The 26,862-nt window shown below is 48.6% G+C and overlaps 1 protein-coding gene across 7 annotated transcripts in view; it reads right to left on the bottom strand.

The window, feature by feature from the left end:
- Nucleotides 1–1,969: 1,969 nt before the first annotated feature.
- The window catches only part of Wge (BAH domain and coiled-coil containing protein winged eye), a 150,192-nt gene continuing 125,299 nt past the window's right edge, over nucleotides 1,970–26,862 (bottom strand). Inside the window, exons 7-21 of one of the 7 annotated variants that reach the window (XM_076907891.1) lie at nucleotides 23,685–23,849; nucleotides 16,549–16,845; nucleotides 13,586–13,696; nucleotides 13,216–13,440; nucleotides 12,240–12,394; nucleotides 10,292–11,056; nucleotides 7,417–9,485; nucleotides 6,583–6,871; nucleotides 5,872–6,081; nucleotides 5,479–5,796; nucleotides 4,918–5,352; nucleotides 4,361–4,589; nucleotides 3,853–4,279; nucleotides 3,214–3,733; nucleotides 1,972–2,444 (exon numbers count right to left, since the gene is read on the bottom strand). In XM_076907891.1, the coding sequence (XP_076764006.1) occupies nucleotides 2,232–2,444; nucleotides 3,214–3,733; nucleotides 3,853–4,279; nucleotides 4,361–4,589; nucleotides 4,918–5,352; nucleotides 5,479–5,796; nucleotides 5,872–6,081; nucleotides 6,583–6,871; nucleotides 7,417–9,485; nucleotides 10,292–11,056; nucleotides 12,240–12,394; nucleotides 13,216–13,440; nucleotides 13,586–13,696; nucleotides 16,549–16,845; nucleotides 23,685–23,849 (6,428 nt within the window). In that variant the 3' untranslated portion in view covers nucleotides 1,972–2,231. Of the gene's footprint in view, nucleotides 2,445–3,213; nucleotides 3,734–3,852; nucleotides 4,280–4,360; nucleotides 4,590–4,917; nucleotides 5,353–5,478; nucleotides 6,082–6,582; nucleotides 6,872–7,416; nucleotides 9,486–10,291; nucleotides 11,057–12,239; nucleotides 12,395–13,215; nucleotides 13,441–13,585; nucleotides 13,697–16,548; nucleotides 16,846–23,684; nucleotides 23,850–26,862 lie in introns of all 7 variants that reach the window. The other 6 variants (XM_076907894.1, XM_076907888.1, XM_076907892.1 and 3 more) reach the window with 6 other exon arrangements.

Raw genomic sequence — 26,862 nt, 5'->3', positions numbered from 1 at the left:
CGAGGACCCAGTGCCGGGAGATACAAAAGACGATCGGATAAAAAATATCGGCTTAATCCTAGGTACGATCGCGGCAAGCTCGCGAGAGTAAACGCGTCGAGGGCGATCGAACTGCTCGAACGGTGCGTTACGGCTTATCGGTTAGTTTAGTAACAGTAAATATACGCGCGCAGCGAACAAATGCGTCGTGTAGCACCTTTATACCGTGTCACCAGCAAAACGGCTCGCGTGGTTATCCAGTTGGATCGTTTTTTTTTTTCTCTCTCGCGACGAGTCGAAACGAGACGTTCGCTGGTGTGAACTTCTCGATCGTATCGCGCGAGTCAGTGCTGCTGTGAGCTGGACGAGCTGTGTCTCTCCTCTATCGTCGCGAATTAGAAACGGCAGATACGAAACGGAGTGGTTCTGCTATGAATGTTGGAGGTGGCAAAGGTGGGCTCGAGAACAGCGAGGAGTTACCCATCTCCCTCCAATTACTAAGCTCTCAATTGGAAATCAATGACTATACTAATTTTGTCTCGTTCGATCGACACGCATTTTCCAACAGTCGATCGACACTGGTCACTGGTATTGTCAAGAGTACCTCGAACGGATAGAACCAACTTTTGGACAGAGAACAGCGGGTTATAAAATTATAAAACACAACCTCCTCTCGCAGACAGCATCGAAGGTATAAACGAATTGCACCGAAGGGACGAAGTTTGACGCTAGTAAAGTAACCCTTAACATCTAAGTACATAGCGATTTCGTGAACGCCGATCGCAAGAGTATTGGGGGTGTGAAGAATGGCTTTGAAGCCTTTCTTTTCACTGTTCTACGCGCGCAGTCTGCGTGGAACGTGTGTCACAAGTTTCTCAGCTCCTCTGTTTTCGCTTAACATGTGAATTCTTTTCTCTCTCTCTCTCTCTCTCCGTATTGCGTTTCTCGCGTTTAAGACAACAATATTCAACACTGGTCCAACGATGAACAAAATCGGACCCGGTTCTGTCCTGCGCTTGCAGGACGCTTAACGTTTAAGTTTTCTGTACAGTATACATATATATGCTATGCGTTTAATATATACAATCGATAAAACCGTTTCATCCAGCGTCCTCGTCTCGCGTCTTCACGTTAATGCCATCCGGTACGTTTATTGCATCTCTCCTGTACACACGCGACGTATGGAAACTGTACACGTCGCGTCTGTTATTCTTCAACCGTTCGTCCGTCGTAAGCGTGATCCAAACGTGGTGAAAATCGCAGCTCGCTAGCTTGGAGAAAAGCTGAAGCTGCCCCCGTTCGTTAAACTCCGTTATACACAAGGCACAAGCCCCTCCTTCGATTCACGAATCGCATTTCGCGAGGGGATCCGCGATTCTCCCACGCGAAACGTTGCGAGCGATCGCACGATCTGCATCTATCACAATGGCGCGCGAACGATCAGGGTATGCTCTGTTCGAACGGCGAAACAACGTCCGCATCGCGCTCGATAAAATCCACGACACTTGGCGCGATGCAGAAAAAAAGATTTCAGTTTATCGTCGCAAAAGTCTCTTCCCGTTCGTCGATTCGCGGGCATCAACGAAGCTGGGACGAAGCGCGACTTCGTCGAGGCCTGGCGAGCGACACGAAAGACGCGGGTGACACCAATGGAAACGCCGTTAAAAATTAACAACGACTCGAAACAACGCGTGCAACGCGGGAAAGGAACAGGCTCGATAAAACGTAAACCAATTCGTAACAATGAACGTGGAAGCGTGAACTGGTAGCAATGAGGAACGGAAACAACGTGGCTCGTCCGTTGCGACGATAAACAAAACGCTTGTGCCTTGTGGTGACCTCCGAAACGCCCCTCGAGAACCAAGCGAGTGCGAATCGCGTTTCGCTCGCGGTACAATTCGAAACAGTTGCTCGAGTTTCGCGGCGATTTTCGAACCGCGCGCAAAATTAGAAGGAAAATCCCAATGTCCGGTGGCTCGACGAACGTTCGATCCGTTCGTCGACGCCTGTCGAGGATCGGTCCCCACGCGACCTCGACCTTCCCATCGAGAGCCTCGCGGCTCTGGAAAACGTCGCTCACTCCACAATCGTGGCGACCACTTTTGGCCGCACAGCGTGCGTACTTTTTGTTTTATTTGTTTGTTTTTTTGTTGTTTGTTTTCGTTAAATTTGTTCGCTTAATTTCGCAGTGATTCATTGGCTGACGACAATTAAGTAACGCCCGTTAACTTAATCGTCAGCTTAAGCTGTTCTCAAACAACCCCCGGCTGCATGGTCAACAGGTGGGTGGTCGGGTCGTAGTGACCGGCCAGATAATAGATGTCGTTGTTATCGTAGATGGTCAAGTATCTGTGCGGCTCTTTGCCCAGCTTCTCCGTGTACTCCTGCAGCGGCAGCACCTCGCATTTGTGTGAGATCGTTTGCACGTCGTTCTCGTCCATGTGCGGGGACTCGAACAGTGCGCCCTGGAGACATTTAGATGAGAACAGGTTCTTGTTAATACGCGACGGAATATTACGTCGTGGGAAGAAGTCTGTGGCGTCTTCGAATGTAGCAAGCTTCTATAATAATGATCGTGCGACTGAGACTAGGGGGCAGGAGGGGTTGGAGTTTTTAAGGGTTGCTCTTTGGGGGTTGTCGAAAAGTTAGACGTCGATCTTAGATGAGGGAAGAATCGTTGACTTAGATGGTATGCAAGTTTTTTTTTTTTTTTTTTTTTTTTTTAGGACTGCTACTAGAGTTCTCTTCGTATTGCTCTCTCGTTCCTCAATGATCGCTCTCTCTTTCTCTGGTTCGAGTTTAATCTCCTCTTCCGATTACCCTGGCGGGATTCTACCCTCCTCTCGTGCCGTTTCGTCAAAGATCGCAAACGGGTCGAGCGTAGAAGGACAATACGATAATTGTTGGCGGACTCTTGCGTGGGTAAAAGTCTTTGGTCTCTATTAGCGAATTTTTAGTCGTGTTAATTAAGAGTGTACTTGTGTCTCTTCGAGTGGCGTTAAATATCGTTCTGCGCATTTTTCCTAATCCCTCTACGTGAAGTGTACGGGTACTCGAGAGGAAACTGGATCCTATCCGAAAGAACGTTAATTGAGGTGTCTAGAAGGGAATTAGTGAGAGTAGCTTGCGAGACGGTACTCCCTGAGAGGCACGATCGTCGGACGGGACGTTGGCAAATTCGAAGAGATGCTTTTTCGAGACAACTATCTGAGGTAACTGATCGTTAATACTTGCCGGGTACTTTAGATTCTTTGGACAACGGACGGTCTCCTCTGGATGGTAGAACCACTTCACTTTGACGATCATGTTGGAGCTCGACGTCTCCCACATGGACTCGATGCGTCCGATGTAAGGTCTGTCCGGTCTGCCAGTGGACAGAAAGACAGCGCTGTCGCCAATTTGTATAGTCTCGTTCCCACGTTGGATAGCGCGGAAGAATTGTTTCTTGGCGCGACCCTTCGCGCCAGGTCGCCTGTAACCCTTTCCAGCCCATCCCCACAGCTGCCTCGCGGGCAAGAAGGCGGCCATTTTGCTTCTGCTCTCGACAGACTCTTGCCTCTCGCGCATCTTCGACTTCTTGTCCGCCTTCTTCGGTTTCTCGGGCTTCTCCTCGCGAACAGGCTCTTTGATCGGCTCTGGGACGACTTCCTCTTGCGCGACTGGTTCCTCCTCGACCTCCTCCTCGTCTACCTTCGCCACTGCTTCCTTTGGCAGCTCCTCCTCGCTTTTCTGCCCGCAGCAGCTTTCTCCACTGCTATGAGACACGTAACAGCGATCGAATTAACATCTACGATCGTCGAAGTACCACCAGACGAGTGTCTGTCCACTTTGTTTGAGTTAATCAAGGGTAGTTTGAGTTGGAAAAGAACAAACCTAATGTGACTCCCTTCGCTGTGGCTGCTATGATGGCTGTGCCTGTGCTTGTGCTTGCGATGTTTCCTGTGCTTGTGCTTCCTGTGCTCCTCGCAGCATTTATGCTTCCTGTGCTTCTTCTTCCCCTCCTGGGCCTCCTGCAACCTCTTCAGCTTGTCCCGCCGCCTCTTCTTCATCCGTTTCCTCTCGCGATACTCCTCCAGGTCTTTCGCGTCCATGTCGTCTGACTTGTGTCGTTCCAGCGACTGCGCCTCGGACGAGGAGATGTAACAGCTCGTGGTGGACGTGACGGCGGGTATGGCGGACAGACTGTTCGTCACGACGGAAGTGGATGGCTGGCTGTTGCTGGAAGATCGTTTGTCGTCCGTCGACACCGACGTCTGTCGTCGACGCTTGCCCAGAGACAGCAGAGGGTTCGGATCGTATTCTGCGAACGCAATTACGAGGTCAGAAAGAAATTGGCGGCTCGATTTAGAGAATGAAACTCTCGAGAGCAACGAGAACCTACCAACGACAGGATAATCAGGCTGCAGCAACCTGATGTCATCCAGAGCGATCCTCCCGCTGTCTCCATCGTCGAACTCGACGCTGACAAACTTCTCGTCGAGTTCTGGGTCAGACTCCGACGGTTCGACGGAGGTTCCAGGGTACAGACATCGATATTGTTGACTCCAGTAGGCGCAGAGTCTCGTGCCAGGCGGAAGTTCCTTCGTCGACGTGGGACATACTTCCACGATCTACGAAAAACCACGATAAACATGAATATATTGTCTATAGATTTATTAAACTACAAACAGCGCAGAGTTCGCGATTAAGGGTTGAAAGTAAAGCATGAAATCGAGGACGATCCTGAAGAAAATATATTAGAAAATCGTTCCACTTGGAAATTATCGAACATCCAGCGTCAGATGTTGGAGCGCGCAGAAATCTAGCGAGATTTCAGCGTAGCCCTCAGGCTGATACACCGTGGGCATCGAAAATAGCTTGGTGGACGCTGTACGTGTCATAAAGAGAGGGCACGGTTCGAACGAAAGACACGGGGGAAATGAATCAACGTCAATTTACCGTGTCCCGTAGAATCTCCTCTCTGGAATGGATGTGAGGCCTGTTGCCACGCTCGCCGTCCAGCGTGATCGCATAAACGTCAGGCGCCTGGACGGCGCTGAGCCTTCCGGCGTAAAATAGACCGCCCATCGCGGTTAACACCCTCAGCTGGTCTATGGCCAAGTGTGCAGACGTTAATTTGCAATTGTTCGCCACCTCCGTCTTCTCAGCGCGCGCTGCCTTCGCGCATTCTTTGCACTCTTTACACTCGAGGGACTTCCGCCGTTTCGACTCCTTCTTCTCGCGGTCGCTCGACTTGCGCCTCGAAGGTGACGACGAGCTCGACTTCCGTTTCTTCTTCTTCGACTTCTCGTGACGAACCTCGTGGCGGATCTTCTCTGGCTCCTTCTCCACGAGCTCTGTCGTGTCCACTGGCATCTCCTGAACAGGATCGTCCTTGATAAATTTGGAATGGTCAATTATTTTGTTAATCGTCAATTTTAATAAATAAACTTATCTAAGAATTTTTGAGATTTTTCTTTATTTTAGAAGATGAATCAGAGTAGAAGAGCACGAGATTACCTGGATCGGTTCTTGCACAGTGGATTCTGGTAAGATGTTCTCTGCAACGCTGTTCGATTCGTCGTCCTCCCAGGTTTTCACCTTCGCCTCAGCCTTCAGCTTCGGCTTCATCTTGTTCTGCTTGTCCAGCTTCACTTCCTGGCTCAGTTTAGCCTTCTCTGCGATAATCGAGCTGATCACGTTCTTATTGTGCAACGGCGTTTGCTTCGCTGGTTTTGCTTTCGACTTGGACGATTTGTGACTCTTCGAGGAAGACTTCAGGGACGACAATCCGATGGTCTTGAACGGCAACGGGGTGTAACCGGTTTTGTTAACGTACTGTTCAACAATCAATTTATATTTCGCACAACTTCGTGATAAATAAATTCGATTGATGCAGAGAGATGAGCTCACTTTTGTTTGAAGGTGTCTGTTCTTCGATGACAAGAGATAGCCGACCAGGGAACTCTTGCTCTTGGGTTTCTTCGCGACTATCGTTTCCGTGAGATGTCTGACGCTTCCGGACGAGCACATCAACTTCCTGGGACGACCAACCTTCCGTTTCTTCGACGCTGAGCTGGAACTTGCGATCGTTGGCGCTGGCGATGATGTGTCGTAGCCAAGCTGCGTGGATTTTTGTAGAATTTGATGAATTTTGTTTCGATTCAATTTGATGTCGATTTTAACCCTTTGACTGTTATTGATTTCTTAGGAAACTTATGCGTAGAAAATTAATACTTAGAAAATTTACGCTTGGAAACTTGCGCGTACGAAATTAACGCTTCGAAAACTTACGCGTAGAAAATTAACGCTTCGAAAACTTAACGCTTGGAAACTTGCGCGTACAAAATTAACGCTTGGAAAATTGACGCTTCGAAAATTTACGCGTAGAAAATTAACGGTTAGAAAACTCACGCGTAGAAAATTAACGCTTAGAAAACCTACGCTTCGAAACTTACGCGTAGAGAATTAACGCTTTGAAGACTTACGCTTGGAAACTAACGCTTGAAAAATTAAAGCTTAGAAATTTTGCGCTTGGAAGACTTAAATTTGCAATACAGTAATCAAAGAATTAAGCTACCAATTGGTCTCTCGTCCGCGCAATCCTCGCGGCATTTAACTCACCCTTCCCGTGCTCTTCTCGTCATCGTCCTGCGACGATTTGCTCGACGGTAGCACAGTGATCGGCGACGCGACCGGTGGAACGGGGATCGGAATGCTGGGGATACTGTCCAACAGTTTGATGTGACTCCTCGGCTCGCCCAGCTTCACCAGGTTCACGTTGCACCTCGGCATCGCCAGGACGGTCGAGGTCAACGGCGACGGGGCCCCATCCGGTGAACGCGGCGGTGATTTCTGCGGCGAGGACATCGAGTCCAACATCGACGGCGACGCGAGTGGCCCGTGATCGGAACTTTGAACATTATCAATTAACCGTTCATTCCTCCCCTCGTGCAATTCGCTGACTTTTTGAAACGAACAATTACAGAGCGTTATTTTAACAATTTTTCTTTTTTTTTTGGTATATTATGGTGTTTCGTCGAATCCATCGAGGGTATTCATCATTTTCAAGCCTTTCTCTAAACACTACCGATTCGTATTTAACACAATTCTTAACTCAATTTAACACAATCATATTTTCACAATATAAACGAGAGATGGAGATGGAATTTGGAAAAATTTCGCAAGAAGAATCGATATACACGATAAAATACTGCTTAACACTTTGGAACCTACGAGCGTCATCTCATCTCTTCCAGCTTATACATCCAAAGGACTTGTAATTTTTTTTAAAAATATCTACAGACTCTACGGGGCTAAAATGACCAGGAATCAAAGTGCTAAACGGGCAGGAGACTCGATAACGAAATAAATAATTGAACCAACCTTTCAGGAATGGCTTTCAGGCGTACTAATACACAGGTATACTCGACGATAGAAATAAAGAATTGCACCCACCTCGAGGAATGGCTTTTCTTTCGCGGTCTACCAGGACTTTTCTTTTCATCCTTCTTAGGAGTCAACTTAGAGAGCTCCCTCTGTTTCTCCCTGTACTGTCTCTGGATATCGGCTAACCTGACCCTCATATCGAGCTCCATGGCGTCGATATTCGGCCAGTCCGCCTCGTTGTCGACGTGGCCCTTCTTGGCGATAAACTTCTTCGCGTCTAATTTCGCCTGCAGGTTCCTGTAATCGTGGCAATCGCGATGTTCGCCCGCTGAGAACCGCCGTTTGCAGTTTCTGATGTCCACCTCGTCCATCCTATCGTCAGCGGACATTTTGCGACCGTACAGATCCGTGTCAGAGTCAGACAGATTCCCATCGCCGTGCTCCTTCTCGTCGTACGTCCCGTTCACTTGATATCTATCGTAGCGTCTCTCGTATTGCTCGAAGCTGTCGTTCCGTTCGTAATCCAAATCTCTGTAGGGGCTGCTCTTCCTGACTGGCGCTGCGTCCTTCAACGCGACGTCCTCGCCAGGATTAACCCCGTTGCGCTCAGAGAAGTCGATGCTCCTCCTGCTGGCGCGTTCCTTCGCTCTGAACACCGCGTCTCCTTGCACCCTCTCCTGTCTACCCTTGCGATAGTACAACGAATTGCACTTGCCCTCGTCGTCCTCGGACTCGCCATTCATCTTGAACCTTTTGGGACTTTCGTAGCTCTCTGAGCCATCCTGCGCGTACTTCCTCTTCTCGCAGCTCCTTCCGTCCTTCTCAGCGAGGCTGGCTCTGCCTAGATTCAAGAGTAACCTACCAGCGTGCGAGATCTCCTCGGAGCTCTCCAGATTGAGCTTCCTGGGGATCTTGTCGCCCACTTCCTCCATGAATCGCTGCTCTGCGAGGGCGCACAGGAGGCCCAGAGGGCTGTCCACGTTGTTGTTGTTGCTCTCACTCTGTGGCGAGATCAATTTTGCTTTGATCGGCGAGTTTTCCAGCTCTGAAGCCGTGGCTACGGTTTGCGCGTCTGGTTTTAAGTGTTCCAATTGCTCGATGCTGTTCGAGAGCAATTCCAGTCCGCTGATGTCGACTGTTGGTTTCTGATTAGAGGTTCTGTGCTTGACTGGTTGATTGTCCGTTGTCAGAGCGTACGAGTCCTCGGGAATGTCCAGCTTCCTGAGTTTTTTAGGTGTGATCAGTTTATCATCGCTGCATTTCGTCTCTGTCGCGTCGCAAACGTCCGGTGACGAAGCTTTCTCCTCCTTAACGACCGTCGAGCCCTTCTCGTTGATCCCTGTGATGTTATTGTTGCTACTTCTAGCGTCGTTGTTGTTGTCGTTCAGGAAATAGTCCCTGGGCGGAGGGTGTTTGTTCGAGGGAGAGTCGAGGGGTCGTTGCGCGGTGGTTGGACACTTTGGAGCGTCCTGCGGGATCTGAGCAGCCCTCGACGTCTCCGACGAGGACACCTCTGGCTCGCGACTCGTCTCGTGCTTCTCCGTGTAGTAAGAACTCTCGCAGGATCTGAGGATGTGCTTCTTCAGGCCGTTCTCCAATTTCCTGGGCGCCGCCTCCGAGTGTTTCCTCGATCGCAAGCCATCCGCGTTTCTCTCCTTGGCGTCGTCCGCCTTCTGCGTGGCTGTCTCCTGCAGAGCAGCCGCTGCGTTCTTCTTAAGCTTCTCCACCACGTTCTCGATCCCAGGATGCGATTTCTCGACCGAGTGCCGTTTGTTCGCCGTGTCCTGGCACTTTGGCTTCTCCGTCGTCGACGTGGCCTCGCATCTGTAAGAACAGTCCTCGTACGCTGTTTCCTCTGCCTCTTGCTTGATTACAATTGGTTCGATCACCTGATCGTCGCAATCGATGCTCGGCATGTCGAACGACTTCACTGTGATCTGAGGACGCGGTGGAGGCGCTTGCGGACGCTCGTCGCGAGCTCTCTCGCGCGGTTCGTAACTCGTTTCAATGTCTAACTTAGTCTCGCACGGTACCTCCGGCGGTTTCGGGATCTGTTCGAGATCGCACGTATTCGTCGCTGAAATCGACTTTCTGTGCAGTTCTGTACCTGTCACCTCGTCAGCTCTCGTTAGTTCGGCCTGGAAAATCGTAACGTCGCGTACAGTCCCCCTGGCGAGTCGATTACCACGCATGGTTCGCGCGTTCGTTTCGGAAAGAAACGATCGACGCGAATACGTTTAGCGATAATGGTGTCTACGCCTACGTTAGTATCCTTTAAACCGGCGATGAACGAGATAGCATTGATGGTTCTGGAGATCGTTTGCGAGAGCCCGTTCGCTTTTTGAAAACACGTTCAACGATACTAACATATTCAACGAACACAAGACAGCATTATGCGAACTAAGCTTCGCTTCTCTCGACGTTTATTAATCTCATTAACGAATGGAAAATATGCACACAGGAGTACCAAGGCTATACGCCTATACCTCCCGGGTTAGCAGTCTATCCCAGCCAGCAGCTGACCGCGGCAGAGCAGGATAAACGCCATCGTCCTCGCAGCCATCGCCTCGAAACGTCTGACAAGGATACGCGAGGCATTCGTAACTCTTCTGGCTGTAAGGAAAATTGGCTCCCGGGCGTTTAACTAGCCGGACGCGATTCCCAAACGATTGGGCACACACGTCCGGCAGGGTAAAACCCGTCAGAGCTCGTCATGTATCTCCACCTTTTCCCATCAATACTAAATTGTCGACTCTGTCGCGTTATCGAACGAGATGCGCCGCGTTGCGTTTATCAATGACAGATGATCGCTTGGACCGCGAGACTCGACTACCGTTTTCAGAAACGCGTGCTCGAACACTTCGATCTCTAACCAGATAAGTGAGAGAGAATCTTCAACAATACTGAGACGAAAGGAGAGAGGGGAGTACCCGTGGATCCTTACCTCGCATTTCTCCACAGCCTTTCTATCAGGCTCCGCTTCCGGTTCACCCTCAGCCAACTCTGCCACGTAACTCTTCCTCCTGTGTCGATCCAACGAGTGATCCCTCCTTCTACCAAAGAACTCCAGATTCTCGTGGAAGCTATCGCAATTCTCTTCAGTGATCTCGATGATCCTTGGACCGCTTCTGCAGCGTATCCTCTCCTCAGCGTACGTCTCCTCGTCCTCCTCCACCAGTCCGTGACCCTTGTCGTCGTGTTCCCTGTCGATCTGTCTGGTAACCACGTGCTCGATCGTCCTGTCGATCGACGTGACGCTTCTGCACTCCTTCGTGATCGAGTACTTCGGACAGTCGGCCATGTTGATGATCGTGTTCTCCGCTTTGTCCACTTTGCCAACGATGCTGCAGACCGCGGGGTTCACGGTGGTCGTGGTCGTGGTTATTCGCACGACGTTGCACACCTTTTCAGGGGACGCAGCGACGATCTCGAAATTGGTCAGATTCGTCATGTTCGTGGTGGTCGTGGTCAAGTTCGCGGAGTTCTGCAGCTGGCAGGGACTCAAGCTTTGCTCCTGCTTCACGCAGGCCTCCGTCAACGGTGGATCCTGCTCGTCCAGTTCCGGCGCGTCCGTCTGGTTCGACGCGTCCTGCACGCCAACGATGGGCGCCACTTCCGGCGGCTCGATCGCGTGGATCGTGGTCACCTCAGGCGGCGGCGTCAGACAAGAAACCGGCGAGGTCGCCTTCGACAGAAACGAATTTCGCTGCTACGCGCAGGATATTCCGGGATCACAAATACTGGCGAGTTAGGCGACGCCGGAGTTTTCGTCAAAGTTGGACCAAGCTGCGTGGTTGCGTCGGTTCGACGAGCACCGTTGGTTGCTCGACGCTGGGTTTTTTAATCATTTTCAGCCGTTCGATTGCTGCGAGTCTTTGCTAGTCTATATTCGGTTTCAACGTTTGGACTTGTATTATGCGATGCCGTTGTCTTTGCGTACTTATTTCTTTAGCTGGTCGAGTGTTATCGTGACGAATGTGTGTTGCGATTGGGTTAAAGGGTATCGTGTGTGTCTCGATTGTGTTCGTAGTTGTACGTATCTCTGAATTAAGAAGCGATCGGTGATTGGGATTGGATACTTCGGAGGGCTTGCGGTGGTTTGGATCACTGTGACTTGTTAGACAATCGCAGAAGGTAACGACGAGAGCCACGCGTTGGAATACGTGAAGCAAAAACAACGGCATCGTTCTTTCCCATCGAACATACGATCGAACTGTTTAATTAATCCAGAAACGCTTAGTCCAACTTTATTCAAGTCTGTCGCAACGTGTTGCGATTTGAGAAGAGAACTACCAAGCGAAGCGTAGCGTGGAAGATTACGTTGAAAAGAAAATTTCGAGTCGCAGAAAGAGGAGGTACGAAAGAGGGACCGATTCGAGGAGGAATCGGTCCAGCGTTCGCGATACGAATCGCAAATGGGACACAGAGAGAGAGAGAGAGAGAGAAAGAGAGGGATTGGAAAATCGGGTAACGAACAAATGAGCAACGAAGAGTAAACCAAAGACCGGGACGGACACAAACCAATGGGGAGCGTTCAGCGTGGCCAGGAATTGCAGGGTCAACAGCGAGCCGGTTAGCAATATCTATGCAGATAGCGATGCAAATAGGTTTGCGCATGATTAATACAATGTGCCACAACGTTTCCGCATTATGCGAACGGTTGGACCGCGCCCTGAGCTTGGCATAATTACTCTCGTCCCTCCTCTTCGTCGTTTGCTTTTCCCTCTTGTCACTCGACGTTAACGCGCGTAGTAAACGGGGCGAGGAGGTGGAAAAAAGAGACCGTTGGAAAGACACGATTGAAGAGCGATAAAGAGGGAGAGTGAGAGAGAAAGAGAGAGATAGATGTGGAGCGGTGAACGGACAGGAAAAACGAGCGGAGCGTGACTTACCTGCGATCTGCAGTGCGTCGGCTCTGCCTGGCTGATTTGGACCAACGCGGGCGCGTGAGGGTAATAGTGCAGCGTGGTCACCAGGGGTGCATCCGGAACGAGGGTCCCCGTCATCGATGTCACGGTCTGCAACGCCTTCGTTGACTCCGTCGACGCTGTGGAATTTTGGATTTCGATGTTATCTGAGAGTCGATTAGTCTCGAATTCCGATCAAACGCGTCAAGTTAAGTTGATGTAATATGCGAGACTGATAGAAATTGTCCATCGATTCGTTTCAGTAAAAATTAATAAATTACCTTTCGATTTCGATGTTATCCGAGAGTCGATGAGTCTCGAGTTCAAATCAAACGCGTTAAGTTCATATAACGTGCGAGTCTGATAGAAATTGTCCATCGATTCGTTTGAGTAAAAATTAATAAATTACCTTTCGATTTCGATGTTATCCGAGAGTCGATGAGTCTCGAGTTCAAATCAAACGCGTTAAGTTCATATAATGTGCGAGTCTGATAGAAATTGTCCATCGATTCGTTTGAGTAAAAATTAATAAATTACCTTTCGATTTCGATGTTATCTGAGAGTCGATGAGTCTCGAGTTGCGATCAAACGCGTTAAGTTGATATAATATGTGAGACTGATAGAAATTGTCCATCGATTCGTTCGAGTAAAGATTAATAAATCACTGTCGAGTGTTAAGAATTTGCGATGCACGGATTTTTCGCGATTTTCCATTCCACTGGCGCAGTTATTCGAAATTTAAAAATCGTTCGCGCTGCGAGCAAAGCGTTTGAAAAATGAATAAACGAATCCAGCGATTTAATTAAAACGAAGGCTGGCGAGTATTTAGAGAGTCGGACGCGTCGAGTATTTAAAAACACTGCGCTTCGTTTAAAAATTACAAGAATTTCTGTTTTGTTCTTTTTTTTTTCGCGTCGTTGTAATCGTTTGGGATGATTTCAGAGGAAGGGTGGAAACTTACTGATTATAGTCGTGGGACTAGCTCCGCAGTCAGCCTCGATCTTAACGATCGGCAGAGTGCTCTGTTGTTTCCTTTTGCTTTCTGTGAGGACCAGCCTTGCCCCGCCGATGTCGCTCAGAAGCTGAAGAGACGGCGGCGGCGGCGGAAGCAGAAGTGGCGGTGGCGCGACGTTTCCGTTATTGTGATTCGAGTAATTCGGCCACACTACGGCCTGTTGCATTTGTTCTGCGAGCAAACGATTGCGAACATCTTCATTTCTTATCACGACATCGTCGTCGATGAAAAATCTCGAGACATTTATTTTTTACAAAATCGAGAAGTAGGCGCAGTAGGTCGTCCCGTTTTATTTATTTCGTTGAATTCGACGTACCAGCGGCATGGATGAGAAGAAGGTGTCCCGTTGTCGGATCTCTGACCAATTGCAGACCACCTTGGAGACCAACACCCATTTGCGGGAAGCCAACTGGTTCCATTGGCATCGCTGCAACACGCGATCGTTTCATTAGAGTACAAAATATTAATTATTCTTGCAACGAATCTTAAGGATCGAGCTAATTTCGTTTCATTCTCCGTCTGTATGAAAAAGAAAAAAGTAACGTCCAACTCGAACCACCGACGCGACCTAAACGGAGAGTTCAGTATCGATCCTCTGGTAGCAAAGTAACTGAATCACAATTTTTCCAACGCTAGAGACCGTACTTTGCATTCGACGCGAATTTTATTCGAAAGGACTCGAAGCAATTTTTAACGGAACATCGATGAAAAACCGAGAGCACCCTCTTCAGCTTGGAGAAGAAGACCGCGAGAAAGAACGATCCCAGTTTCCACGCCAGTGGCAATAAAATAACCGATACAAGCACCGTTTTCGTTCTCCTCGATGCCGTATTGGTCGAAAATTTCCGACCACGCAGCGAACGACGAGTTCTCCGATACACCGCTGTCGCGGCAAATTAAAAACCATTTTTTATCGTCGAGCGGAAGGTTAGCCAGCGCGATGGCGACGTCTCCGCGATCGTTCGATCAAGAAAATCGACAAACCCCGCAGGGCAACGTGTCGCGAGAGTCGACGATTCGAACGTTGGGGCTGGTAAATGATTTAGGTGGCGCGAAAATGGCCAGGCGACGCGAATATAGACGCTCGTTATTCGGATAAATGTCACTCGGTCACCGAAGGGAGGTCGCGACGCGGAGGGGTTGATTCTCGCCCAGGACTGGGTTGTTGTTCGAAAACGTTCCAGCGTTCCAAGCATTCTGTTTTCCGTTTCGCGGAAAATAGCAGCGAGAAACGTTCGCGTTTCACGTCGCCCCTTATAATAGGTTTTCGAAGCAAACGTTTCGCTCCAGCTCTCACCCCGTGGAATCAACCTTCGTCTCCCTCCGCGCGAGGAGAGATTAAAAACACGGCGCCACGCGCGTGCCTTTTACACCGCTGAACGTTATCAGAGTTGATTAAACGTCATTTTCCTCTCGAGTCTCGTGGCACGGTTGTTTAAAAGCGAAACGGTTCGTCGCAGCTTAAAAGATCATTCGGGAACGCTCGTCGAACGAGCTCGCGTTCGTCGAAACTTCTCTTCCGCTCGAACGAATAAAATTAATAGCGGCTATTTTTTTGCGGTTTTTTCTCTCTTTTTTTTCGTTCGTGGCGATGGAAATATTCTCACATCAGATCCACGAGAGAGGAACAACGCGGTGGTTCGCGCGCCAAGCACCGAAAGATTTGCTCGGCTTAACTAAATGGCGGTCACGGGTTTGCAAATAAATATCCGATTACCAGGATGATTTATTCCGCTACGCAATCCGCCAGAGAATTAACCGACGCGGGGGAAAAAAAAATATACGAACGATATTCGTTGTAACGCGACCGTTTCGCGGAATCGCGGTAAAGCCTACTGGGCACACCTGAATACGATAAATTGGACAAACAACCGAGCCTTTTACTACTTCCTCCTCTATTTCCAATTGAGCGCGAATCAAGTCGAGAAAAGGAGGAACCATCGAGAGGAATCGAACGTTCGCGTGGAAAATTCGCGACAAATTGTTTAATCATCACGTGGGACGGAGCATAAATTGCTTGACGAAGATGCAATTTAACTGCAATTGTAGCCCGTTCCCTCTCGTTCTTTCAATTCTGAACGATAATTGCGAATGTAAACGTGAAAACGCGTTTGTTCGTTGACCTGTACGAGCTGCGCCGCGTTTGTAATGCAATTTACGATTACGCGTTCGCAGCGTGTATCGTGAAAAGATACGAAAAATAACAGGCACCATTTTTGCTGAACGATGCCACTTGAATAAATGAAAATTCTATGGAATTAAATTCTTTTCAAACTCTATATAAACACACTGATCAATTAAATGTTATTTTTCTGGGACGCTAAAAACCTTCAGACAATCAACACGACGAAATAATAAGACTCCTCTTGTACCTTCCCCCTCAAGCAACCACGCTAATGTCTCGCACGAAGAAACATAATCATACCGCCTGTATAATCACGCATTCCTTAAATACAAGCAGACACACGCGTCGTCCCACGATGCGTATCTCGTAATTGCCTTTCGATTATCATAAAAAATATACATCCCTGGAACAAGCGCGGCGAATGCAGCGACATGGTCCATCCACCGTCCAAGCGAGCCAAACTGAGAGTTCGAGCTAAATTAACGAACAGGAAAACCAACTTCCAAGCAGCGAGCTGGGAACGAAAATTGTTGCGAAGCATGCATCGATAAAAAAAAATGTACATCTCGCGAACAAGCTGCGACAAGACCCAAAAAATTAGCGGACAGGGTAAGCGAATAACGAAAATTGTCGCGAAAAGTTAGGGCGAGGTGGAAGATAGGGAGGATGAAGGGGGTAGACAATTAAATCGAGAAGGAGAATGAAACGAAGGAAGGGGGATATGCATCTCGCGAATAAGCAGCGACAAGACCCAAAAAATTAGCGAACAGTAAGCTAGTAAGCTACGAAAATTGTCGCGAAAAGTGAGGGCGGGGTGAGAAGGGGGTTGAATAATATCGAGGAGGAGAATGAAACGAAGAAAGGGGCATATAACTCTCACAAATAAGCCGCGACAAGACCCAAAAAATTAGCGAACAGAACGAAAATTGTCGCGAAAAGCGAGGATGAGGTGAGAAGGGGGTTAAATAATATCGAGGAGGGGAATGCAACGAAGGAGGGAGGATATGCATCTCGCAAACAAATCGCGACAAGACCCAAAAAATTAGCGAACAGAACGAAAATTGTCGCGAAAAGCGAGGGTGTGGTGAGAAGAGCGTGGAATAATATCGCGAAGGGGAACGAAACGAAGGGGAAGAGGGGTAGTTCCGTCTCACCTGCAGCTGCAGCTGCAGCAGCCGCGGCCGCCGCGGGGTACTGCCATAAGGTTGGCGGCCATGCGGCCGTAGCCGCGGCCGTGGCGGCGGTGGCCGCGTTCGCCGCGGCTCCGATGCTACCCAGCGTGGAATTTAGGCTGGAATTCAGGCTGGAATTCAGGCTCGATCCGAGTGCAGCGTTCAACGAGGGTGCCAGTGCTCCCGAGGGAATGGCGAGGTGGGCCGGTCGGTCCTCCCCTCCAGGTCCTCCGCAATGCACCAGGGTCGCACCGCCTACTGCCATGGCCGTGCTCGAACCTATACAAACAACAGGCCCAGTCAGATGCAACATTGCTCGGAGACTTGGCTCTCGAATCCATCGAACTGTTCCTTGGGACACCAACGGCTATTTCATTTTAATTTGGGGGATGGTCTTTCGCAAGGAGTCTCGCGAATGGTTCGAGAAAAGGACGCGAGAAGGATTGACGTGGCGACGCAGGAATGCGGATATCTTAATATTAACGCACCGCTTCTACTTGGAGCAGAAATGGTCCGACGAGGCGGACAGCGGCTACGTAGCCGCGTAATACGAATCGCGGAGTGGAAGCGGTCTGCCTTGTCAGGACGCGATTAGATCGCACATGCGAATTGCTGCTTCTACTTATAGTAGAAATGGTATGTACGTTGGATCGCAGCTTCCACTGCTCCAAGTGGAAGCGACACGTCTGGCAGGACCTCGACTGGACTCGCGAGTACGAACTGTAACCTCTACTTAGAGTGGAAGCGGCCCGCCTGGTCAGACCGCGACTGGATCCCGCGTACCAGTTGCAACCTCTACTTATAGTGGAAGCCGTCCGTCTGGTCAGACTGCGACTGGATCGCGCGTGCAATAGCTCTGCATAGCTGAATTGATCTGCTTTATTGGACAATCGTTGGTTGGTATTTCGCGATTTTCAGTTGCAGTTGGGACGGTCTGTATCGTCAGACAGCGAGTAGATCACGGGTATCAAGATCGCGAACCGAATGGTTATATTTATCAGTGATCGTACGGGATGACTCGCGATGGATCAGGACGAGCACTGTGGCTTCCTGTTCGTCGCAACTATTTTCGTCTCTACGTGTTCGCACGTAATATTTTATCCGCCTCGTAACAGAGGAATAGTGCGTCGAGGGCAGGCAACAATGGAACAGTGCGCTTAGGGATACTGTTTCAGCATTGTGCGACAGGGAACAAGTGACGTCTGCGACCAAGATTCCTGTCTTCCTGTGTCAGATATAACAGTCGTCTTCATCCTCATCCATCTTCGTGCCAGTCTCTGAGTCACGCGGAAACCGTGGTGCCGCGGTTCTTAATCGAATTCTAGTGGCTCTTCCAAGTAGTTTTTCGAAACCATTCGCGATCTTGGTCTCCTCGATTGCAGGTGCTCATAGGCGAAGCTGAATTTCGCGCTTTTGGGAATACAATTCTCATGTAACGCAGAACGAAGCACAGTGATTTATATTTTACTTACTTCTAAGTTTCTATGCAGTGCGATAGAAATTAATAGCGTAGACAAATGCAATCTCTTAAGTTCTAAATTTTTTAGTTACGTGGCATCTTGTTCGCAAAGCCAATAGTTTTGATCGCGAATATCTTTCCCAAAGAAAGGGGATGATATCGCGAGCAACGCCACAGCGAAATAACTCGCGTCCAGAAGAATTCCGCGCTCTCGTCCGCTCCAAGTTTTCCGCGACTCGCTCGCGCGGAAAAGCATCGATATTCCGTGCAACTATCGGGTATACCCTCCGATAGAAGTGGAAGTAATCACGAGGGAATCGTCGGGATAATTACGACGGACCCGCGAAAGACGAGACGAGAGGATCTCGCGGGACGCGGTTGCTGCCTCTTCGTTCTTTGCAGTCGACAAACGATTTTCCATGCACGTATATACATGTATACATACAGCAGATGTAATGCGAGGGTGTTACAAAGCGTACTGGACGATCGAGACGGCTATCGATTCGCTTCTCGACGGCGTGCTTGTTGAACTTGCTACGATAAGAGTTTTAAGCGTCAAACGGCGTTGCTCGAAAAGTTTGAGGAAGGTACGTGGCTGCGTATCGCGCGAGAGGGTACTCGCGTCGATTTTTCTTCCTTTTTTTTTTACTCCAATCGCGTTCTCGAGGGACACGAGTTAAAAATATTCTTACTCGAAAAGTGGATCGAGTCGTTACGGATGAATTTCACAGGAACGTTTATTACTCCGTGATCTGTCGTCTTCGAGTTTCGCGAGTGTTACTCGCATGCTTTCGAAAATCGTGGCCGAGATAGGCCAACAGAGATAACAATGTACGGCGTTCGAGCTAATTGCAGAGTAAGTAGATTCATCTGGGTGCGCTAGACTAGAAACAGCCGGGCGAGAGCGGTCAGCCCGGCTGAATCTACTTACGACTGGCTGATGGCCGTAGACCACGGCCTTTGTTCGCCTGCCATCGCGTGTAACGCCATAATTTAATAGTTCTGAATAAAAAGTACGGGGAGAAACGAGGGACTGAAAATATATTTTTTATCATTTCGCTCCAACAGCTACTGTATAATTATTAGAACGATGATTTTGAAAATGCAGCGAGCACTCGACTCCGACCTATTACCCTGAATATCTAAAATAGCGATAAAAAATATTTTTCATCAATTTTAAACTCTGCAAATCACAAATGGCTTCTATTGCAAGTCGAGCGCGCGTGCCACGAAATTCGCAATCGCAAGAAGAAGGAACCTGGTTCTATTGGTGGAGTAATGAATAGTCCATCGAGACGAAGTTAATTAATTTACCCAGAACGACAACTTCCGTCGTTACCCGGACGACATCAAGCTCGCAACTTCCATTTTTACAAGTTTATCGCGGTCCTCGTGTCGTTTCGAGCCACCAGTATGTTACTTGGTTACTCGCGTCGCGCATATGCAACTTATCTACCCGAATCGTGCACCTGCCGTAAGAATGGAAGCTCCCCAACAGGTCCGCGATATGAGGAAACGAATGAAATTTGTTGGACGAGCCACCGTGTTCGTGAACTTCCTCGTCGTCACGAGTGGACAGGCTGTTTTAAAGGAAGTGGTAGCAGAATTTTAAGGCTAACGATCACTAAATAGAAATCTGACAAATCTATATATTTTTCTCTGCCACCGCATATTTCTTAGCCTTCTCTGCATTCGTCAGTTGGCATATAGTAACGTGAAACATCGTAAACCCACGACATTCTAAGAAGAAGCGACCAACTACTCAACAGAAATATCGATACCTTCTCAAAAAAAAAAAAATATCAAATATTTAATACACTCTCTATTAATTTAAAAACAAAACTGAGAGTAGCTCAAAGTTCGTGGCACGAGAAGGAAAGCACGAGAGAAGCGACCAACTACCCAACAGAAATATCGATACCTTCCCAAAAAAAAAAAATGTCAAACGTTTAATACACTCTCTATTAACTCAAAAACAAAACTGAGAGCAGCTCGAAGTTCTCCAGCACGAAGAGGAGAGCAGGAAAGAAACGTCGAGGACGCGGAGGAGGCCGCGAGTGGATGGAATTTCGTTTCGATCGTCGTCGCCGTTGGAAAGATGATCGGTTTCGTACCCTCGGACGGCGGAAGAGGAATTTCCGTGGAACGCTGACAGGCCATCGTCGTCCCTCGTTAATATTCCGACCAGATGTTTCAGCCCGCTCGAGGAATGCCGATGGAGCGCCGTGCTCAAACGAAAACCAGCCGATAACGCTCGGCCCTGCTCGCGTCTACGCAACCGCGCGGAAATCTATCTGATATTCCACAGGTGAGATATCCAGCGATCGTTCGAAACAAAGGAGAACTTAATTCCGAGCGATGAATTATGGCGGCGCGATAAACGCGCGCGCCAAGGCGGAAGTGGCTCGATCCTGTTGTCGCGACGAAAGTGAAACAGCGTCGATCATTAATTACCTCGAACAATTTATTTCGAAATTAACCCTTAAGCGGATTTACAGCGACAGAGTCACGCGTTCAACCCTCTACTTCTATTGTTCCCTGAGAACTCTTTCTGAGAGGAACCAGTTCATTTTTTTTAGACTCGAAACGAACCACTTAATTAGAGCTAGCTAATCGTTTGGTTTCTTAACGTTTAGTGTAGTTCATTTCCTGTTGCAGTGAATGTAGAACTGGTCGAAAGACTTCATTGACTGCCACGAACCCTTCTTTACTAAGATACAGGTGGCGTATTGAAAGAGTCAACAGATTTGTGACTCGCCATTGTCTTGGCCAACGAGATACACTCTGAGGCTCGAAAAACGTGTATAGAAAGAGCAATTAGCGAGTTCGGTCTGTTGGTAGCCTGGAATATTTATTCGAGAAGATATTCCATTCATAGTCGAGCGTGCAACTGAACCGATCGCCGTTGGAATTCAGGTTAAGAGCGAGTGACTGGAGTCAGAGTGAATGAAATCTATCGGCTGGGGGCGTTCGAACGGCGGGCTGGAACGGAAAACCTCCGAAAACCTTCTGAATGAAGGCGACCCCCACGCCTCGGTTAGCACGATTAACTCGAGACGTGGCCAGCGTGTAAAAAAGACGCTCAGGAAGACGCGTAGCGTCGTAAGAGCGCGGCGATCGTTCGGGACAATACCAGAACCGGCGCGCACTCGGACAGGTATGAAAAGTAATTAGCCTAGAATGAGTTTTTCTCTGCGCACGGTTCGTACACGCGAATGTAGTCGACCCTGAGCATTACTGCGTATCAGAAGCGAGTGAGTAAACGTTGCTGCAGCGAGTCTTGATTTTGGCTCAGTCTTGCTTGTTAGCTGGCGAAATTCTTGTTGCCTTTATGGATTAATATTTTAATCTCTACTTTATAGAATTTCGATCCTTCGAGAGGGTACCAGCAACCTCTGCAAAAATATTTCGCGTCGTTGTATCAAAAGCGATTGAGTAAACGTTGCTGCAGCGAGTCTTGATTTTGGCTCAGTCTTGCTAGCTGGCGAAATTCTTGCTGCCTTTATGGATTAATATTTTGATGTCTGCTTTGTAGAATTTGGATCCTTCGAGAGGGTACCAGCAGCCTCTGAAACAATACTTCGCGTCGTTGTATCAAAAGCGATTGAGTAAACGTTGCTGCAGCGAGTCTTGATTTTGGCTCTATTTTGCTTGCTAGCTGGTGAAATTCTTGCTGCCTTTATGGATTAATATTTTGATCAACAGCCTCTGCAAAATTACTTTGCGTCGTTGTTCAGGATTCGAGACTCTACCATTGGCTGCCTGCTACTTTTCTACGATTTAATCGCGATATAATTACTACTTCGAAGCGACATTGGATGCCTCGCGTCTTTAAGGAGTCGAACAGGCGTATCTTTCCTCGAGAGTATGCACGTTTCGTTCTCTGCCTCTCTCTTTCCCTCGTGGACACGGTTAACCTTTTAACACTTCGGTACAAGGAACGTCAACGTACTCACGCGTCACTGGGACGTCCAATTCCAGGGTGACGTGTACTTTGGTTCGCGTCACGGGTCTTTTCTTCTTGAAAATACACGAGAAGGGTTGAAAGATGTTGGTTAAGCTCAAAGGCTTTCTCTCGCGTGTCGCGTCAAGCTGCGAATTTGCTTCGAACGTACGAGAACGCCTCGACGAGTCTGATTAATTGGAAGGATATTTAGTTTTTGTAGAAAATGTAGGCTCGAAAATCGGTGTCGAGATGTGCCGTTGCGTCGCCTGCACGAATTTACAAGTTTCAGATTCGTGCGTACAAAGTCAGTGATGTATCGCCGGTTCGCAGGCGGTTTCCTTATTACCCGCGATGTAAAGTTTGCACGTTGCCCGTGATATATTCGACTATTCATCCTGTGCATAAAGGTACGGAATGGACGAGTCAAAATAATCTGGCGTCAGCCACCCAAGGGTGGCCACCCATAACACGCGGTGAGTAATGAAAGTATTCGAGCGATAGTATGACTCAAGTTTAATTAAACTTCCCGTTCTATCGTGCACGGTATCAATTTCGAATGCAGATAATGAGCATTAGCCTGCCTGAGGTGTAGAAGAAGGAAAATCAATGGACTGCGCTGCTGATCAGCCCAGCGTTTACATTCTCGCGATTTTTCTGCGAACTTTTGACTGACCAAAATCATCGAACACATTTCAAGGTGTGCACGATACATCTGTGGGTGTTCCTGAGCATTTTAATTACCAAAGAGATTGCTTCACGTTAACCTGCCGCGTCATTTATTTCGCTCAATTATCCGCAAATGCGTTTTCCTAATTATTTCAGACACAGCCGTGTATCTATCGTCGGAAGAATATATTTCTTGCGGCAACGTGATTCATCAGTACTAATTAACCCATAAATTCCGCGCGCACCGATAAATGATTAACAATTCCCCGGTATTGGTGAATTAATAATAACGAGTCCGCTCGAGCCGCGATGATACACGCGCTTCGGATATATTTGACGCTAAATAACGAAACGATCTATTGTTGCCTATTAGTAGAATGTAGAGTAACGTTCTATTTAATTGTTCAGAGATAATTGCAAATTTTCGTTGCTGTACGAGCGGACAATGGAAGGTTTCTAGACGAGACGTGTGTATTTCAATTATCGAACGTCACTTCCATCGTACGAATTCTGATTTTCATTCAATCGTTACGTCATTACGCGCAATTGTTTGTTCAATTTTATCTTGGAACGCTCGAGAAATTGCAACTTACTTCCAAGCGCCACAGAGTATCGCACGAGTTAGATAAGTTTTTATCTCGACGATAAGCTACTCGTTACTCTCCAATACTTTCGTTGTTACTCGCGATTTTTATTCGAGGAAGTCCAACAATTGCTTCTTTGTACCCTTATTCTACTTCAATTTCATTCAGTCCAATTACGAAGCCACTTTTCGCTAAACCGAGCAATTTTTCAACCCAATCTTTCTGTACTTCTCTTCACCTTGTATAAAACACTTGCACAATTTTCTTGCATCGATCCTCGTCGATGTTACTTTTACCAGAACGCAACTACATCGAGACTCTGAGTTACCAAATTTGTCGAATGGAAGAATCCAAATTTCCCGTCAAACTGGCATCGAATTTCGATCGATGGGAGAGAAAGGATGGAAGGAATCGTCGCGTGCATGCCAAGAGGAGACGCGGAGCGAAATAGAGGAAAACTTACCCAGATTATCGGGCTGAAAGTGATGATAGCTCGCGTGGTGCGACGTGTGATGACTCAGGGACACATTGCGCATCGACGTGGAGGTTTCCTGGTGCTGCAATCGTTGCCTGGCCACGGCGATCCCGACTGGCACACCTCCGGCCCCTGCATTCGACACCACGATCCCTGAAAGGCAGATACGTGCGCGTGTAAATTTCCGGTTTCCATATTCCCTCGTCCCTCTGACAATAAGCGCGAGTGAAAAACCGTAACGCGGATACGTTGTCCGCGAGCCTTCGTTTGATAAATCACTGCCAGTGTCGAGGCTGCGGCGACTTTGGAAACGCAAAATATCGCGTCGTTTAGAGGGCAAACGTTTCTTCGTCATACGCATCGATTTCGATGCGAGATTTTGGACGATTCGAAGGATCGTCAGTGATTGAAAACAACTCGAAGGGTGGTACTCGAGCATCCTCGTGTATCTTCCACTTGAGCTACGTTTAATACACAGCTATTGTTTTTTTTTTTCAATTATCAGTGCAACTATCGTACGTGACATAACATCAATTAAAGTTATCTTTTATCAGACTACCTATCGCGGCGTTCCTCCTGACGCGTAGTAGAATCAATTACAAAACTGGAACATTCAAAGCAGAACAAGTAACCCGTCTGTTCGACTTAAGAAAAACACGCAAAAGTACTGCAATATCCGATCTACCCCGCCGAACTCTTCGTTACCAATTCACAGATCACCAACCTGATCCAAACCTGAACCTCGATGCCCCTCGACGTCGCCTGCACAAGTACGCTCATTCAAATCGCAACAGCCCGCTCACCTGTCGTCACATCCGTTCATGCTATCCCGCGCGACCAGCGACGCGGGCCACCCCCGCGTGTCTTCGAGTTCTCCGTTGGCGCGAACAACCCCCACGCGTATCCGGTTCGAGGCGAACGCGAGACGCGGCGAGACCAGACGAGAGAGAGGAGGCAGCCGCGGCGAGAGGGTGAGAAACGGGACGAAGAAAGGGGAGGGAAAACGAAGTCGAGAGAAAAAGGGAGGAAAGCAAGAGAGGAGGACCCTCGACGCGGCTCGACGCGGCTCGACGCGGCTCCGCGCGGCTCGGATCGATTCCCGCGGTGGACTGTCGGAATCGGATCTACCGAATCAATTCTCACGGCGGCTGCTCTCCCACTGGCCAGCCGCGCACGCGGCGCTCTTTCACGTTTTACTCGTCGTTACACCGCGAGATACTCGCTCGCATGACGTAACGCGACGCGGATAAACGCGGTGCCGTGGATCCGCTCTCGATCGTGGGTGCGCGTTCCAGATGTATGTGTCTATATATATATGTATACATAGGTGTGTGCCACCGGGTACCAGGGATAGACGCACAGGGTCGAGACTCTTTCGAGCCACGCCTTGTGTTTGCGTCGCCATGCGTGCCACGCACCTCCTACTTAACAAGGTCGTTTCACTCCTTCCTTTCCCTCCCTTCTACTCTTCGACTCTTTTTTCGCCCGTCTCCGTTCCCCACCGCGATGCACAGGCTTCCGGTCTCTCTCTCTCCAACCCTCCTGAACGCGCGTCTACCCTCCTCCGTCCCCGTCCTCTTATCCCTGCCCCCGTGGCTCGCTGCTCTCTTTTCCGCGCCCTTCTCCCTCGGCTTCTTTTCGCTTCCACCACGGCCCTCGTCCCTGGCTGCCTTTTTGGCATTCTGTTTTTCCTGTTGCGCGCTTTTATCGTTGCTCGTCTTCCTTCTCTCTCTCTCTCTCGCACACTCGCCTCGTCTCCTCGTTTTGCTCCCGCTGGTTTTGTTCCTCCGTGAATCGATTACGACATCTTCCTGGGAGCGTTGTAATGAGGGGGTGCTCGGTTTGGGTCCGATCGTCTGTTTCGCCCGGCTACCGAGCACTTTGCCACGGGTCTTCTTTTTTTACAAGTCCAGATCGTAATAGCAGTACTCGCTTTGGGCGAGTTCTTATTTTCGTTTCTTTCTGTTCTCTCTTGGGCTTCCCTCTTTCACGTAGACGCGGATGGACGATATTGCCGTATATTGGGCGCCTCTATTTGGTTTGCTCCTGATTATCGGGGATGTTAAGATGGCGAGAGTTTTGGTTGGTTCGAGACCTGCTCGAGCGCTAATTTTGAAATTGTTCCATATCGTACGTAGAAAGCACTTGCGAAATATAGACGTCACTATTGTTTAAGATGCTTGCAAAATTTCAGTTCAATTCTCTGCGATGTTTACTGGTACTTCTTAAATTTGATGGAGGTATATATATTCTTCGATGGCTCTTCTTTATTATCGCAGTCTCCTTTATTTTTCGACGAAGAAGAATCCATCCTCTTGCGAGATCGTCGATCGTAACTTTTATTCCCTTCGCTTCTACTTCTACAAAAGGATAGGAACCGGATATTAAAGTTTTAAATCGCAACCCTCGAAATTACGCTCGACACTCCGCGCTCGATCTTCGTTCTGGTTCCCTTCGCTCAGCCATTAATGCGATTGCGAATTGCGCGTCTCTTCTGCCCCGCACCGACGCGAGAATATGAAACTTTTAAACATCGCGGGCCCCTCGATGGCACGCTTGATTATCCTCGCTCGATCCTCGTCCCGCTTTGCTTTTACCTCGCCCATTAATTCCGTCGCGAGTCCCGTCAAACTCGCGGCGATTCAACCCCGCGGATCGCGCAAGAGCCTCTGTTCCAGCGTAAAAGTCACGGTTTCGAGTGACAAACGCTTGTGACAGTCATCGAGGCCCATTCAAGCCTAGACAGACCCGTGAAATAAATGGCAACCGATTTTATTAGACGTTCTTAAACGAGCGCGCGCGTTTCTGCGCGCGAGATGCTTTCCCTTCGCGCTCGAAAGCGGGACACTTTCGTTTCAACCTGTCGAGCATTGGAATAGGCTCGCGAACCAGCAGAATTTGCTACACTTTTGCAAATATCCAAGATGCAACTATAAATATTAATTATTTACGTGTATTTTTTAATATTCATGCGATTCGATACAGCTGAGAGTTTGGAATTTTAATTTCAGATTAGATCGAACGATCTGGTGCTGTTAAGTAATGGCATCGATCGTGGATAATTCGATGACAAGTCTAAATGAAATGTACCGCTCGAAAGAATGAATAAAGAAAAGGAAGGTAAAGAAATCTGCTCGTCTCTGATCGTACATTAGCTATGCTTCCA

The sequence above is a fragment of the Xylocopa sonorina genome, chromosome 17, assembly GCF_050948175.1.
Source record: "Xylocopa sonorina isolate GNS202 chromosome 17, iyXylSono1_principal, whole genome shotgun sequence".
NCBI classification, from domain to species: Eukaryota; Metazoa; Arthropoda; class Insecta; order Hymenoptera; family Apidae; genus Xylocopa; species Xylocopa sonorina.
This window is presented reverse-complemented; position numbering and strand designations above follow the sequence as displayed.